The sequence below is a fragment of the Sylvia atricapilla genome, chromosome 1 (assembly GCF_009819655.1).
Source record: "Sylvia atricapilla isolate bSylAtr1 chromosome 1, bSylAtr1.pri, whole genome shotgun sequence".
Classification (NCBI taxonomy): domain Eukaryota; kingdom Metazoa; phylum Chordata; class Aves; order Passeriformes; family Sylviidae; genus Sylvia; species Sylvia atricapilla.
Genome location: NC_089140.1, coordinates 153,069,783 through 153,086,901, shown reverse-complemented (window position 1 = coordinate 153,086,901; position 17,119 = coordinate 153,069,783). Strand labels below are relative to the sequence as shown.

General features: G+C 54.7%; 1 protein-coding gene across 2 annotated transcripts in view; it reads right to left on the bottom strand.

Moving 5' to 3' along the window:
• SCRIB (scribble planar cell polarity protein) overlaps positions 1-17,119 on the bottom strand; it is a 108,117-nt gene that overhangs the window by 12,304 nt on the left and 78,694 nt on the right. For both annotated transcript variants that reach the window (XM_066337751.1, XM_066337743.1), the window contains 10 exons: positions 16,038-16,106; positions 13,884-13,934; positions 13,228-13,269; positions 12,303-12,428; positions 10,473-10,586; positions 9,256-9,303; positions 8,211-8,376; positions 6,025-6,190; positions 4,566-4,655; positions 3,042-3,230 (listed from right to left, as the gene is read on the bottom strand). In XM_066337751.1, coding sequence (XP_066193848.1) covers positions 3,042-3,230; positions 4,566-4,655; positions 6,025-6,190; positions 8,211-8,376; positions 9,256-9,303; positions 10,473-10,586; positions 12,303-12,428; positions 13,228-13,269; positions 13,884-13,934; positions 16,038-16,106 — 1,061 coding nt within the window. The remainder of the gene's footprint in view (positions 1-3,041; positions 3,231-4,565; positions 4,656-6,024; positions 6,191-8,210; positions 8,377-9,255; positions 9,304-10,472; positions 10,587-12,302; positions 12,429-13,227; positions 13,270-13,883; positions 13,935-16,037; positions 16,107-17,119) is intronic.

The following is a 17,119-nucleotide window of genomic DNA, read 5'->3' as shown; positions in this document are numbered from 1 at the left end:
CCTGATCACACCACTGTGCCCATTCCAGAGCTGGGAAGGAGAGACCCTGAGACCACTGGATCCTCCTGGGAGATGTGTGGCAGCAGGGAATAGTCCCTCCTCCTTGTCTTACAAAAAGGAGCACATTGCAGTGACTGATTCCTGCCCAAAGCATCAGCCAGGCCCTTCTCCAAGAACTGCACAAAAAGCTGGGCCTCAGCATTGTAAGCAAAGTGGAGCTGAAGCCTGGTCGGCCAAACACAAACCCAGAAAGTCTGGATCTGACAGCTCAGGCAGCTTCTCAAGGTGCTCCCTCCTCAGGAAGGCTCTTCCTTTGCTAGCCTCATTTTCCATGGGCAGAACACACTAAACAGAAAGGGAAGGTTTGGGATGGGAGATATTTCTTCTCCCCACAGTGGAAAACCCCATGGTGCTCCACAATAACCCTCTTGAAGTGTCATGTGAAACTTTTACTGTGCTCTGAGCAACTCCAGCCAAGTCCAAGACCACGGGCAGATAAACAGTAACATTACAGGAGCAAACCACATCATCACATCACCTGAAAGCATCCTCTCCCCTCCCAGCATTTTTCAGATTTATCTGCTGGCAACACCAAGTTCCTGGAAGAGCCAAGGCCTGAGACTGGAGCTGCACACGTGGGACAGCAGCAGTGTCTCTGCAAGGACTCTGCTCCCTGAAGTCTGCATGGGCAACATCCTGTTTCTCCTCCTGACACCCCTCTCAAACAAAGCCTCTGTTCCAGCATTGCTGGGATACATCCATGCTTAGGTATGAATCAGAGCTGAGAGGTCTCAGAAAGCCTTCCCCTTCATGTGAGGGACACACCTGGGGAGCAGAGGCACGGGGATGTGTGGGGGAGTGAAACCCTTACATGTCTCACTGGGAGGAGATGGCAGATTGGGCACTACCCCTCTCCAAGCACAGGGATGTGGATTTCCAGGAGAGGCCTGACAGGAGGTCCAAAGACCAAGAATAAGTCAGTGCAGGATGTCTGACACTGTGGTGCTTGCACAGTGTCACACTGAAGGCTGCTTTTGGCACTGTTTCACACTGACAGCTTCTCCTCAGAGATGTGATTCCAGCCCTCTCCAAACACCTGCAGCATAAGGAACTTGGTGGTCTCTCCAGCCTCATAAGGAAGGAAATGGCAGAGCAAGGCAGTCCCTGAAGAGGCTCCAAGACAGCTGGAGGGAGGCTTTGGACAGAGACCTGGAGTGACAGCACAAGGGGAATGGCTTCCCACTATCAGAAGGCAGGGTTAGAAGGGATCTTGGGAAGAAATCTTTCCCTGTGAGGGGGGGGACGCCCTGGCACAGGGTGCCCATAGAAGCTGTGCCTGCCCCATCCCTGGATGTGTTCAAGACCAGGTTGGATGGGGCTTGGAGCAACCTGGGATGGTGGAAGGTGTCCCTGCCATGGCAGGGGCTGGGACTGGATCGTCCTGATGGTCCCACTCACCCAAACCATCCTGGGATTCTGGGAAAAGCAGCCTCAGAGGAAATGTGCTCAAATCCCCAGAACATCAGCTCTGCTCTCAGTGAGGACCTGCTTTGCAGTTCTCCATTCTCAGAGCCTCCCTGGGAGCAACAGCCCCATGATCACCCACGTCAAGTACAAACATTGGAATTGCTCATAGTGATCCCTCCAGTCTTATCTAAACCCCTATTCATCTCCAAGCCTCATCCAAACCCCAAAAGAGACAGTTCAGACTGTCCTGTGAATATCTCCTACAGGAATTATCAGGAAAAGAAAGATATCAATAGGAGCAGCCTAATTTTTGGAAAGAATTCTATGACCCAGTAAACATCTGGACTTGCTCCAAGTCTTAAGTTCTGTGTTAGAAAGTTCTATTTCTTCCAGAAAAAATTCCTAGTCACTCTTTCATAGCTGATGTAAAAGCTCATGTGGGTAAGAATGGGAATGGCCTGATCCTGCCAGTGTTTTGGCTGCAGCACAATTTCCAGCCCAGTAACACTGGAAATATGAAATTCCATTTTTCATTGTGGACAACATGACCTTGCAGCTTCGCTAACACCATTTCATGGGTTACAAATCAGGTGAGAATGGTGTGCTGAGGGAAGGAACACACCCACCACAACACACGGCTGTGCCTGTGCTCATTGTGACCTCCCCGTGTCCACAGCCGTGCAGGGGAATCAGGGGATCTGGGGGAATCTGGGGGAATCTGGGAACCCTCCCACCTCCCCTGTGCTGACAGGAGTGGGCAGGCTCAGCCATGTCACCAGTGCTTTGCACTGCTTGAACAGATCCTACACAGCCTCCCTCAACATCTGCCTTTGAAAGGATCCCTTATTCCCTGGTTTTACTCCCTGTAGGTCCCAGACACGCAGGAGCTCCCTGTTCTGTGAGAGGGTCCCCATTCCCTGGTTTCACTCCCCGTTGTGTGAGAGGGTCCCCCATTCCCTGGTTTCACTCCCTGTTCTGTCAGAGGGTCCCCATTCCCGGTTTCACTCCCTGCAGGTCCCACACAATCAGGATCTCCCCGTTCTGTCAGAGGGTCCCCATTCCCTGGTTTTATACTCTTTAGGTCCCACACAATCAGGATCTCCCCGTTGTGTCAGAGGGTCCCCATTCCCTGGTTTTATACTCTTTAGGTCCCACACAATCAGGATCTCCCCGTTGTGTCAGAGGGTCCCCATTCCCTGGTTTCACTCCCCATTCTGTCAGAGGGTCCCCATTCCCTGGTTTCACTCCCCATTCTGTCAGAGGGTCCCCATTCCCTGGTTTCACTCCCCATTCTGAAAGGGTCCCCCATTCCCTGGTTTTATACTCTTTAGGTCCCACACAATCAGGATCTCCCCGTTGTGTCAGAGGGTCCCCATTCCCTGGTTTCACTCCCCATTCTGTCAGAGGGTCCCCATTCCCTGGTTTCACTCCCCATTCTGTCAGAGGGTCCCCATTCCCTGGTTTCACTCCCCATTCTGAAAGGGTCCCCCATTTCCTGGTTTTATACTCTTTAGGCCCCACACATGCAGGATCTCCCCCGCTGCCCCCAGAGGAGCAGTGAAGCTGTGGCTCACCGTGCCGCCCTCCACATGGCCCGTTTCTCGGCCTCCAGGGCACGGCGCTCCGCCGGGGACAGCTCCTTCTCCTTGTCCTTGTCCTTGTCCAGCAGCTCGGGGCTCTGCATCCGCAGCCGCTCCTGGTGCCGCCGCTCGGCCTTGGCCGTGCGCACGGGGGCCGCGGGCTCCGGCAGCGCCGCGCCCGGCCTGGGAGAGAGAGAGGCGGTGACAGGGGGCCACCACGGCTCCCAGGTGGTGACAGAGAGCCCACCACGGCTCCAGGCAGTGACAGGGGGGCCACCACGGCTCCCAGGCCACCACGGCTCCCGGGCGGTGAGAGACAGGCCACCGCGGCTCCTGGGCCGTGACAGGAGGGCTGTGACAGGGGGGCCACCACGGCTCTCAGGCGGTGACAGGGGGGCTGTGACAGGGGGGCCACCACGGCTCCAAGGAGGTGACAGGGGGCCATGGGGCCACCATGGCTCCCAGGATGTCACAGGGAGGCCTCGGGGCCACCACGGCTCCAAGGCAGTGACAGGAGGGCCACCACGGCTCCAGGGCAGTGACAGGGGGGCTGTGACAGGGAGGCTGTGACAGGGGGGGCCACCATGGCTCCTGGGCTGTCACAGGGGGGCCACCACGGCTCCCAGGCCGTGACACAGAGGCCCTGGGGCCACCACAGCTCCCAATCTGTGACAGGGGAGCCACCACGACTCCTGGGCTGTGACAGGGGAGCCACCACAGCTCCAGGCGGTGACAGGGAGGCTACCACGGCTCCCAGGCCATGACAGGGTGGCCACCATGGCTCCAGGCTGTGACACAGAGGCCGTGGGGCCACCACGGCTCCCAGGCTGTGACACAGAGGCCACCACAGCTCCCAGGCCGTGACAGGGAGGCCGTGGGGCCACATACACAGCTCCCAGGTTGTCACAGGGAGGCTGTGACAGGGAGGCTGTGACAGGGAGGCCACCATGGCTCCCATGCGGTGACAAGGAGACCATGAGGCCACCACATCTCCCAGGCTGTGACAGGGTGGCTGTGGGGCCACCACGGCTCCCAGGTGGTGACAGGGGGACCACCGCAGCTCCCAGGCCGTGACAGAGAGGCCATGGGGCCACCACGGCTCTCAGGCGGTGACAAGGAGGTTGTGGGGCCACCACGGCTCCCAGGCTGTGACAGGGGGGCCACCACGGCTCCCAGGCTGTCACAAGGAACCCATGGGGCCACCACCTGCCTGGGAGTGGAGCTCTGAGCAGCTGCTCGGTGCCACTTCCCAGGCTGCTGTGGGACAGGGCAGGACACGGAACACAGGGAGGTCTTTTGTAAGGAGTTTCTGGGGGGGCTTGGACTGTCCTTGGAGCAACCCCCAAAGGGCAGGGGGTTGAGACCAGATGGTCCTGATGGGGTCCCTCCAACCCGCCCCATCCTGGGATTCTATGAATTTGGCTCTCATCAGTTTCCCTTCCTGCCCCAGATCCTGCCTTTGCAGCCCCGGCTGCCAAAGGAGGAACTATTTGCCCCTGCCCCAGCCGTCCCACTCACCCCGACACAGAGTTGGTTCTCTGCTCAGATTTGATCCCCTCTTCCAGGGAATTCCTCTGTGAGCTGCTGTTCTCACTGAGCTCCAAAGGCCTGGAAAAAAATACCCTGTGAGCTGCAGCACCACAGGCTGCACACCCAGCCAAGGCTGGGACAGATCCTCCCCGGGAAATCAACAACTGCTCCAGGGTGAAGTCACAGCCCTCCGTGAGCACTGCTGTGAACATTCCTGTGGGGATCTCCTGAATGTCCCCATGAACATCAGAGCCCATTTCCTGCAGCTGCAGACAGCCACTAACACACACACAAGAAAGTTTTTTCCTCAGTTTTTCTAATAAAAATATTTGCTGGGCTTTCTTTTCCTCTGGATCTTACCCTTTGGTCCTGGGAACTTGGACCTCACGTTTAGCTTTGTCAGATGTGGCACAAAGAGATTCCAGAGGAGCCCAAGAAAGATTCACCTTGGAAAAATTAGTCACCTGATCCTGATTTCATACCTTCATTAACAGATTAATTTGATTATTGCAAGTTCTTCCAGGAGATGGGCTATGGAGCTGCTCTGAGGGCTGGAACCTGGCTGGGAGAGCTGGGCTATTCAGTTTATAGTGACACTCAGCCCTGACTTCCACTGCTCAAGTTTATTTTAATTAAATCTCAGTTTCTCTTCCAGCATGAGAAAGATTATTTCAAGAAACACAATTTCAGTCTCTTCCCCTGCCTGCCCTGCATTCAAGCATAAATAATAAGCAACTGAAAGTCATCTGATTGATCCAGCCTCCCTGTTCTTCAGCATCCCGTGTTTCAGTATGGAAACAGGAGGGATAAGTGGGACTTCCCAGAGAACCAAGGAGCTGCATGTGACTGCTTTCCTCCTTGGGCTGCCTCAGCACAGGAGGGGCAAGGAAAGCCTCAGGGCATCATTATGTGAGAAAGTTCCTCAACTGAGACTGGGCAGAAACAACAGAGAGAAATCAGATTCCACATGCCAGGGTGTGTTCTGACACTGTGACTGAAGTGTTTGTGGAGGGAATGTCTGTCCCAAAGACTTCAAAGACAGATAAGGACAGCTTCAGCTTTACTGTAGTGCATTCTTAGTTTACCTGGAGCCTTTGAGAACCCTGCTCTCATTCCTCAGTTCTATGCCCAAGAATTAGAAAAAAAACCATCAAGGTAACCTGCAGGGTGAGTCCCAGAGAACTGGGAAACAAAAGCTTAAAAAACAACCAAACCTGTTTTAGCATCATCACTTTATCATTCAGCTTATCTTGAAGTATCTGTCTCTAAAAATGCACCTTTCTACATGCCCTCGAGCAGCTGAAGGAGCTGTTCCCTGAAAAGAGCGAGCTGGAAACCTTGGCCTTTTCTGTGCTGAAGAAGAATCGTGCCCAGCCCTTTTCCCTGAGAATTCCTGGGACACCTCTGGCACGTGGGTGGGACAGGGCTGCCTGTGGTGCTGCCTTACCGAGCTGCTGGAGCCTGGGTGCTCCTTCCATTGAGCCTCTCCACCTTGTACTCCACGCCCTCGATGATGACGCTGGACTGCACAGCCTCGGGCACCTGCCTCACCTCCTCATCCTCCTCAGCTTCCTCCTCCAGCAGAAGAGCTCGCTGCTGCTGCAGCTTGCGGGCTGCCAAGGGAGACAGGAGGCAGCTGACACCACAGAGCATTGGCTGAACCCCCAGGATGGGACCCCTGGGCTTGTCCTCACACTGAACCCCCCAGGATGGGACCCCTGGGCAGGTCCTCACACTGAAACCCCAGAATGGGACCCCTGGGCAGGTCCTCACACTGAACCCCCAGGATGGGACCCCTGGGCAGGTCCTCACACTGAACCCCCAGAATGGGACCCCTGGGCAGGTCCTCACACTGAACCCCCCAGGATGGGACCCCTGGGCAGGTCCTCACACTGAACCCCCAGGATGGGACCCCAGAGGAGGTCCTCATACTGAACCCCCTGAACCCCCCAGGATGGGACCCTGGGCTTGTCCTTACACTGAACCCCCCAGGATGGGATCTCTGGGCAGGTCCTTTTGCTTCTCATCCCTGCCAGTCTGGGCTGGTTTCAGTCCATTCCCTCTCCACGAACACCTTTGTTCCTCCACACTTCCACTGATGCTTCAGATGAAACAATCTTTGCATCATTTCCTCAGTCCCTCCTGCCTTATCCACCAAACTTCTGTCCCTGGACACTCAATGGGCAGACTTCCAGCAGATTTCCCAATGTTCTCATGCTCAAACTGCAAATCTGGGACAGTCTCTTCTGCCCTTTTCCCAAAGGGAACTGCCCTGGGAGTCTGCATCTTCCCCCTGGCCTCCTGGAGAAGCCAAGGCCTGTGGTGCTGGTGCTGGCCCCACGCGTGGCAGTGGCCCTGGGAACAATTCTGATGATGAGCACACAAGTCACAAGAGGGTCAGGGACAGAAGGAGACAGGAGCAGCTGGCTCTCTGGGTCAGGTGTCCCACCAGTCCCCAGGAGTGTTCCTCAGGGCTCAGGCCTGGGGCCAGTTCTGGGCAAGATTTTTATTAATAATTTTCTATGGCTGCAAGAGCTGAATGCAACAGTAACACTTTGCTGATGATGCCAAAGTGAGAGATGCTGGTGACTCTCTGAAGGGCCATGAAGGATCCAGACAGGCTGGAACACTGGGCAATTATTAATGGCATGGAATTTAACCAGAGCAAATGCCAGGTTCCACAACTGGGACAGCAAAATGCCAGGTGCAGGAATGACTTGGAGAGGAGTGGCTGGACAGTTCAGTAAAAACACTTCTTTCCACTTCATTTTGTTCCTCATCATCTCCTAAACCAACTCTCAATCAGGAGGCAATGGCATCAAAATTGAGAGCAGCAATTTACCTCCTAATGCAAACCTAAAGCAGCACAGTGAGCACTGAGAGCTCTTCCTGCAGTCCTGTGTGAGGGTGCTGCTCACCTGGGCAGCTGGCACAGACTCACTGTGTCTGTGTCACTGAATTGTCACTGAATTGTCTACCAACTGCAGGCATGGAGCTGCTGGAAAGAGTCCAGAGCAGGGATATGGGAATACCCCGAGGGCTGAAGCACTTCTGCTCTGGAGACAGGCTGTGAGAGCTGAATTGTTCAGCCTGGAGAAGAGAAGGCTGCAGGGAGAACTTATTGCAGCCTTTCAGCACATAGAGGGTTTCCAAGAGACCTGGAGAGGGGCTTTGAACAAGGGCCTGGAGTGGCAGCACAAGGGGGAATGGCTTCCCACTGCCAGAGGGCAGGGTTAGATGGAATATTGGGAAGGAATCCTTTCCAAGGAGGGTGGCTGCACCATCCCTGGAGGTGTTCCAGGCCAGGCTGGACAGGGCTTGGAGCCCCTGCTCCAATGCAAGGTGTCCTTGCCCATGGCAGGGGGTGGGACTGAGTGGCCTTAAAAGTCCCTCCAACCAAAACCATTCTGTCATTCCATAGGACAGGACACTCTGAAACTACAGCACTTCCACTAACCCAGAAATAATTACTGAAGCATCCACAGAATTCTTCAACATTCACTTACTCAAGATGTTCCCAGGCCTTACAATAACCACCCTGGGCTTGTTATTATTTGGCTTCTGGAAGTGCTGCATTTCCTTGGGAAGGAATCACTTAACAGGACAAACTTCTGTGCACATATTCCTACGTACCTTCCTCTTCTTTCATTTTCTTCAGGTCATCCTCCCCCACCAAGGACACACGCTTGGGAGGCTTGTCCAGGTGCTGCTGCTTCACCTCAATCTCAAAATACTTCTGCCTCTCACGGAAGGACCTTTGCTCAGGGCTGTGCTGTCCACCAGGGCTGTGTGCGGCCACCTGAAAGAGCCACAGCACTGACCATGGGTCATCCTGCCAGACGAGTGACCATGGGTCACCCAGCCACACCACTGACCACGGGTCATCCAGCCACACCAATGACCATGGGTCATCCCACCACACCACTGACCACGCGTGATCCTGCCACATGAGTGACCATGGGTCATCCCACCACACCACTGACCACACCTCACCCGGCCACACCACTGACCACAGCTCACTCAGCCACACCACTGACCATGGGTCATCCTGCCACACGAGTGACCATGGGTCATCCAGAGACACCCGTAACCATGGGTCACCCAGCCACACCACTGACCACGGGTCACCCAGCCACACCACTGACTGTGGGTTACTCAGCCACACCACTGACCACAGGCCATCCAGCCACACCACTGACCACGGGTGATCCTGCCACACCACTGACCACGGGTCATCCAGCCACACCATTGACCATGGGTCATCCTGCCACACGAGTGACCGTGGGTCATCCAGCCACACCACTGACCACGGGTCATCCAGCCACACCACTGACCACAGCTCACCCAGCCACACCATTGACCACAGCTCACTCAGCCACACCACTGACCACAACTCACCCAGCCACACCACTGACCACGGGTCACCCAGCCACACCACTGACCATGGGTCACCCAGCCACACCACTGACCATGGGTCACCCAGCCACACCATTGACCACAGCTCACTCGGCCACACCACTGCCCACCGCCCACTGGCACCCTCCCCATGCCACCCCAACCCTCTCTCTGCCAGCTGCCCCACACTCTCCTTGTCCTCCCCAGCCCTCCCACACTATGACCTCATCTCCCCATCCACAGCCCTCATGACCCCCACCTTTCTTCCAGCCCCAGAACTCACCTCTGAGGCCATTTTGTTGTTTTCTGAGCTGCTCTGACCACACAATTCCTAAGAACAGAGAGAAACAAGCATGTTCTAAAAGGAAAGTTTCCAGCCACTCCCCACCATCCTCCAGCCAGATGTCCCCAAGGCCAGAGGAGCTGACATAGGCTCCTCAAACTGCCCTAGAATTCACACAGATTTAATAATCGTCAGGAATGAGGATTTATGTTAATGGGGGGTTAAACAGAACCAGGTGTGACAACTTCTGAAAGGGCAGAAACTGAAAAACACGGGGAACAGGCACAAAACAGGAGCAGGGGCTGAGCCAGAGCTGGAGGGGGTTCACAGCAGCTGGTGGGAGCTTACTCACACTTTATGTACATCAAAGACAAAACCACCAAAAATTTACTTTACAGAAGCAAAGATGCCAGGAGAAGGAACAAAATCTCTATTTACTGGGATGCATAACAAAGTATTAGATGAACACAACCACAGGAGGAGGAAACTGATCCACAAAATCTGCCTGTGAACCAGGAATCTGTAGGGGTAAACTGAGAACTGCAAACAAGTTGCAGAAAAGAAGGAAGGTTTATAATCAGACAAACTGAAAGGACCTACAAAAAGAGAGCAAGGAGATGAACTCTGGCTTTACCCAAACACACTCCAAAAACTAACTCAGAATTCAGAATTTTAGTGGATCTGCCTGAGCAACCTCCTACAGCTCTGGAGGCATTTGAGCAATGCTTGTAGCCCATGGTGGGATTCTTGGGAGTGTCCTGAGCTGGACTTGATGATCCTTATGGGTCCCTTCCAACTCAGGACGTTCCAGGATTCTACAATTCTAACATCCAAGGCTGCCCTGTTTAGCATGGGGGACTGAGGCAATGACCTCCAAAGCCTCAGCTAGCCTGGACTGTTCCAGCATTCAGCTAGGTGGAGGGGAAGAGTCCCAGTGAAGACCAAAATCTATTAAAAGATGTCTCATCACAGGCTTAGCCTGGTCCTGGGGTCTGGAATTTCAGAGTCCCTTTGCATGAGAACGGCATGGTTGTCATCAGTATCCCAATGCCTGGGGAGAACAATGCCACCAGATTCCACGAGCTTCCAGGACCTGGCAGAGACAGGACTCTGCCAGGATGACCACCACCATACTCCAACTTCCACGGGGCTTCTCCACGTCCCTCCTCTAGAGCAGCTTTCTCTGGAGGGAGCCGCTCACCACCTGCTGGTGTTACCTGTGTCCCGAGCAGTGGGTGGGACAGGGGCACTGCTGCGAAGGTCTTGTAGGCCTGCTTGACATTGATGGGGACCTCGTCAGGGGAGGGTGGCGACGGTGGCGATGGCTTTTGCTACAGGGACAGACAGGAGGTAAAGGTGAGCACAGGGGGGTGGAAAAACCCACGGGGGGAAACACAGCCCAGCTCTTGGCCCGCAGAGCCCGACGAGTGGGATATGGAAAGGAGCATGGTAGGGAACATGTAAGGAGTATGTGAGCCTTGGGAAGGCTGCTTCTGAGCCCTGGGCAGGAACACGAGGAGCAGAGCACTGCACACACACTGTACACAGCAGCACGAGGGCCACAGCCCCGTCCTGTTTCCTGGATGGTGGAGAAATGGTACTTTTGGTGGCACGGATCTTCACTGACATGGTGGGAACGTTGTGACAGATCCTTTGGCCAAGGGCACATTGCTGTGCCAGTCCTTGAGGATTTCAACCAGCCCACCTGAATCAGGCTTTTTTGGGCTAGAACAGGACAGGTACACATTGACTCTGACTTCTGTATAGGGCTGAATAAGATTCCCTCTAGTGGAAGGTGTCCCTGTCTTTAAGGTCCCTCCCAACCCAAACCACCCTGTGATTCCAGGACCTGATCCAGGGATCTGTGATGTGGAGGAGAGCTGCCTTTGATCTCAGATTTTCCCTTTGCAGAATTACACTTACTGGGAAACATCTGACAAGGTCTGAGGGGACCTTCCTACTGCTGGTCACTGTCTTTGCTGGTCCCCTCCTCACCCACCTTCCCTGTGACCCATCCTGCCACCTTTGGGGGAAAGCAGCACCGGGGTGACCTGCCCAATGCAGGACAGAAATAGAAGGAGTGGGTGGCAATGACACCACAACCCTCCTTCTGCTGGAAAGTAAATCCCCTTTAGCTGTTCATCCCTCCAACCCTCCAGCTGCACCAATCCACTTCCAGGCCTTCTGGTTTTTCTTAGTCCTGGACTAGGCCTAAATACTGCTGTTTGATGGTGCTCCTGCATGGGCCAGAGGACAGCACAGTGAGATCAGAAAAGGCTGTGACATGTGGATCCTGTCCAGTTCCATGGATTCTGTACAGCTCTTTGCCTGCAAGTCGGGTCTCTGTTTTGGTACCACACTGTACAAGCTCCAATGGGGAGAGAAGGGCTGGATTCATGGAATCTCACCCAGGATGATTTGTGTGGGAAGGGACTGAAAGCTCATCCAGTCCCTCCCCTCTGTCATGGGCAGGGACACCTTCCACTATTCCTTCCACTTTTACATCGAAGGGACACAGCTCTTCCATCACAACAAGGACCAAATACCTGAACTTTTCTCTCCCATCCACAAGCAGCCCCAGGAATATGAACCTTTCAGAACCAATCATTTTGCAAACCATAAAAACCATCAGCAGGATGGATGCTTTTGCTCCAAGGTGCCAGACATCAACCAAGGTTCTGTAAGATTGATGTCTCCACAGAGCTCAACACCTCACAAATATGGCTCTAAACCTGTATCTGCTCTGGGGATTTTGGCCATGGATCTTCAGCAGTGCTGACTCCTGGGACAGGGCCGTGGAGACACGAGGCAGCTGGGGAGGCCCAGAGAAATAAGAGGGATGCACCAACCAGGTCCTGCCTGTGAGGAGTGTGTGACCCTTCTCAGGGAGCCCAGACTGGTGCTTGGCCACCACCACCCTCAGCTCAGGTCCGTGGTCACCAAACCACAGAGTCACCTCGGGGTGGGTGTCCTGCCCCACAACACGTGGCACTGCAGCCACCCAGGACAGACACACGGCTTCAGGGAGGAACCCCCAGGCCACTTACAGAGCTGTGGATCCTGAAGCACGGCCCAGGCTGCTGGAAGGGGTTGGGGCTGTCCCCCTCCTGGGCCCTGTGCGGCGCGGCGCCTGGTCGCACGCGGGAGAGAGGCTGAATGACGCCAGGCTTGGTCTGCTCCAGCCAGTGCCCCGGGACAGCGCCGGGAAAGGCACAGGGAGAGAAGGGGAGGGAGAAAGAGAGAAGAGAAACGAGCTGTTAGGGCAGTGAGGCGTCTGCCATGCAGGTGAATAAACACATCCATGCACCCCCAATTCTTTCCTCAGCTGTGCTCCAGCTGCCAGACCGGCAGGGAGAGCTCCTGGAGCCAACGCCAAGAGATTCAGCCAAGGAAGGGTTACACAGGACCAGGGGACTGCAGAGAAGGCCAGGACAAAAGGAAGCACCTGGCATCCCAGCAGCAGCTACAGCGGTTTGCAGGGTTTGGTAAGGGGAATGAAGCTCAGAAAATGTGAGCACCAGGGATGGAGGTAGGGAAACATCAGCCAGGAATGAGAATTGGCAGAAGCTGTGGATGGAAGTGAACCAGATCGAGTCAGAGCTCTGAAGAGAAATGCAGTTACTGGAGCAGAGGCAAGAGTCTAGAACTTCTCCTAGATGTCACTATCACTGCTGGATGTTGTGTGAAAGTGAACAAAGCATCTGCATCTAGAGTGGCAGCAGGAACTGTGTAAGCCAGCAAAACCTGCAGGAGGGGAAGCTGCAAGGGGAAATAGGAATAAAAGCTTCAAAGACAGTTACATTGGGTTTTCAGATGGACCATATTTAAGACCTGATGCATTTGTACAAACTTGAGGCATAGTGGAGGACTGGAGGAGACAGAATAGGAGCCAACAGGAGGAAGAAACAAGTTCCATGTGCTGGGAGGATGCACAGGGATACCACAGTCAGTTCTCACAGCAGCTGTACTCACTGATTTACTGTCATCCTGCGACGTAATGAAGCTAATGGAAGCCTGCAAACAGAAACACGGGGTAAATCTGGAGCCCATCCTGAAAACCTTCAGTTCACCCCTGCTGCACTGCCTACCCTGTGTGGGGAGCTCCAGGTCCCACAGAACCCCCAATACCTGCTTCTTTGAGCGAGGACAGGCCAGAGCCCACCTCCATGAGCCTCTCCCAGCACCTGTGCTCCATGAGGAGGACCCTCACAGCTCTCTGCACACCTCCAAACGCTGCTCCCACACCGGGGACAGTCCTGGGCACATCTCCAGGTCCTGCCCCACGGTCACAGCCCCGGGGCACGTCCCCACCCTCAGCACTTGCCCCCGAGCAAAGCCGTCCCCCCAAAGCACTGGCGGGTGCCATCGCAGCAGCAGCAGCTCCCAGGGGCAGCCCCTGGTGTCCTGGGTGTCCCCTGGGTGCTGCTCCCCCGAGGAGCCTGGGGGAGTCCCGAGGAGCCTGGGGGAGCCTGGGGGAGCCCCGAGGAGCCCAGAGGAGCCCAGAGGAGCCCCAGGGAGCCTGGGGGAGCCCCGAGGAGCCCTGAGGAGCCCTGAGGAGCCCCAGGAGCAGCAGAGGGCTTTGGGCAGCAGCCGGGGCAGAGCGCACACCGCACACCAAGAGCACTTACAAAGCGCGTCTCCCTGCCGGCCAGGTGAGGGGCCCGGGGGGCTGCGGGCACCTGCGGGGGCATCAGCAGGGGAGAGAACGGGAGAGAAAAGGGAGAGGCTGGGTTTGCCACAGGAGAGGAGCACACAGACCGGGGCTGGTGGGGTCCCCGCCGTGGGGAAGCCCCTCTGCCCTGCCTGGCACACACAGATCCTCCACAAACACCTCCTGCCTTCCCCCACCCTGCTGCAGGACTCGAGGCTAGGCACAACCATCACAGTGCCAGCTCAGGACAGAAAAACCTCACTCCGTTTCCCTCAAGGAATTCTCTGAAATCAGCCAGTAAATTCTGGCTGGACTGTGAGATGTTGAAACCAATGAATTAACATTAAAAATAGATGGAGCCAGAGAATGAGAGACAAAATTCCTCAGAACTTCTGCTCTGGAGCAACAACCTGAAGGTCAAGACTCCTCAATCCCGAGAAAAGGAGAGATCTGGGACTGTTCAGCCTGGAGAAGAGAAGGCTGCAGGGAGACCTCAGAGCCCCTTCTACTGCCTTAAAGGGCTCCCAGGAGAGCTGGAGAGGGACTTTGGACAAGGGCCTGGAGGGACAGGACAAGGGGAACGGCTTCCCAGTGCCAGAGGTGGGATTAGATGAGATTCTGGGAAGGAATCTTTTCCTTCAAGGGTGGTGAGGCCCTAGCACAGGGTGCCCAGAGAAGCTGTGGCTGCCCCATCCCTGGAATTGTCCAAGGCCTGTTTGGACAGGGCTTGGAGCCACCTGGAATAGTAGAAGGCGTCCCTCCCACGGCAGGGGGCTGGAATGAAATTGTCTTGAAGGTCCCTTCCCACACAAACCATCCTGGAATTCTGTGAAAACCCATCTCAAAGAAAACTGGCACTTGTGGTAAAAGAAAACTTACAGATAACGTAGGTGCTGTCAGAAATGTAACTAGGGGCACACAGCTGGAACAAAGTGCATTGAAATAGTTCAGCTATAACAGCATCTTCTTCTAACCTTGCTGTGTTCCTCATGAACACTCAACTCTAATGATCCAAGAACTGAGGGAGATGTGAGACAGGCTGAGAAGAAACAGAGATGGACTGAGCTGCTGCTCCTGCTGCTTCCTGCACGGTCCTTCTCCTAAGCCTGTCTCAGCAGCCACCTCAGCCCAGGGGGACTCTGTTCACCTCAAGAGCTCCTGTCCAGCTCTGAGAACTGAAATTGTTCACTGAAGACCAGGGAAGGGCCAGAGCTGGTGGGGAGAGTAGCTGGAGAACAGCTGGACTCCACAAGGAACACAACAGACCCAAAATTGAGTAAGGACAAAGTACAACTGGCAATTCACTCCAACCCCCACTATTAAACCCAGTAATAGACAACCACTGTAAAGGGAAAATTTAAAAATCTATTTGAGTTCATTTAATTTCAAAAGGCTCACCTGAGCTGTGATACCTCCTGTCATGGGATGGACAGGGGGATCAAAGACTCAAATATTGGAAAGGAAAGTTCAGAGATAAATAAGGAGTATAAATGTCAAGGGGTAAGAGGTAATGTTTATAAAGAAAAAAATCATCAGAAGTTACAAGAAACAAAGATACTTCCCATTCTATAGGGAAAGCCTCCAGCAAGGAGCTGTAGCAAACCACTCCCTGAGGGCAGGGTCACCCAGAACTGGCTGTGGCAGGATCCTGCCACCTCCTGCCCAGCAGCAGCTCAGGTGAGTCAGCTCCAGGCTCACACAGAGAACCAGGGATCCTCTGCAAGCCTGGGCAGCAGTGGGCAGCCCTGGTTTACACACCCAAGGTCCTTGTCCAAATCCTGACTCCTCCATTTCTTACCACATACCAGAATTAAAAGAATCTCTGTACAAGGCACTGCTCCAAAAATACATTCCCAAAAACCTCACAAGTACACGTTGTAGCCCCTCCTCATGACCCTGCAGTTAAGCTCACCCCCAGAGCCCATTTATGACCAGCTAACAACCCTCCTGGCTCCCTGAGTCATTCTGAGGCAGGGAGTTGTTCTCTTGCTCTCTGGTCGCCCTCTGTGGTGGATCCCCTCCACCTTGACAGTGTCACTCAGGATGGAAACTGCCCTCAGCTGCCCCTGTCCTTTACCCCCCAAGTGCCTCCCTGCCTTTCCCACGTCACCTGTCCTGGGGACAGTCTCACCTGTGGATTACTGGGAGAATAGGGGGATTCACGCCTGGAATTTCCTGTCCCAGACTCGCCCACGGGAGCCTGAAAGAGAGAAGACAAAGCTCAAGACAAAGCTGGAGTGGTACCCCACAGCAGGAGGGGGTTTGTGCAGCCCAGGGGCACGGGACACCCTGGACATCCAGGGAGCAAGGTCAGCAGGGCCCAGCAGCAGCTGGCACATGCCCAAAAAGCACCAGAAACAGCGAGGGAATGACGTTAAACTTTGGAACCATATCCCAGTGCCCTGCCAGGCCACTGGATCAGGTTACAGCCTCGGGAATCCTCTTCCCTGAGTCCCCACAGCACTCACAGGCAGGATCACAGTCCAGGAAAACCCCCTGCTCCACAGACACTGGGCAAAACCAGCCATTCCTGGCTGCAGGGAGACAGGGCTCTGCTGGCTGGCACTGAGCTCAGCCGAGGCAGCCACCAGCCCTCCCCAGCAGCTGCACAGAGAGCAGCGTTCCAGGAACCCCCTGCACTCCCACTGCAGCACCAGGAGCACGTTTCATGAGTACTTCACATGCCTGAAGGTAGAAGCTGGTCATTTGGGATTTAGGGAACTGGACACTAATACCACAGCCATGCACACGGTCAGTTGAAACAAGTCAGTATTTGGACACACCAAGCCTGAAGTGACCTGAAGTTAATACTGGAGCACAGATTCCCAGATACCTTGCTCAAAGCTCCCCTGGCTACATACTTGTGAAATTCCTACCAAGGAACTAAACCACCTCCAAGATCACTACAGCTGAGGGTTGGTTGGTTTATCCACTGTGTATGGGGCTCTTTATGTGGGGCTGTTTTGATTTTCAGACCTCCCAAAAGGCTTAAAAAGGAAGAAGGGGACAGCAACGTGGTGCTCATCTGGAGGACAGTATCTTTGGGTCTAGGCCCTGCCCCACCACAGGTTCCCTGTGCAACAGCAGGAATGTCAGATACAGATTTCCCAGGGCAGAAAGCAAAGTTCTCCCTCCAAATCCCACAGTCTTAATCTACCAAACAGCGTCACTTGGAGGAGCAGCTCCTGGGCTGAGGGTCTGCTGTGCTTTGCA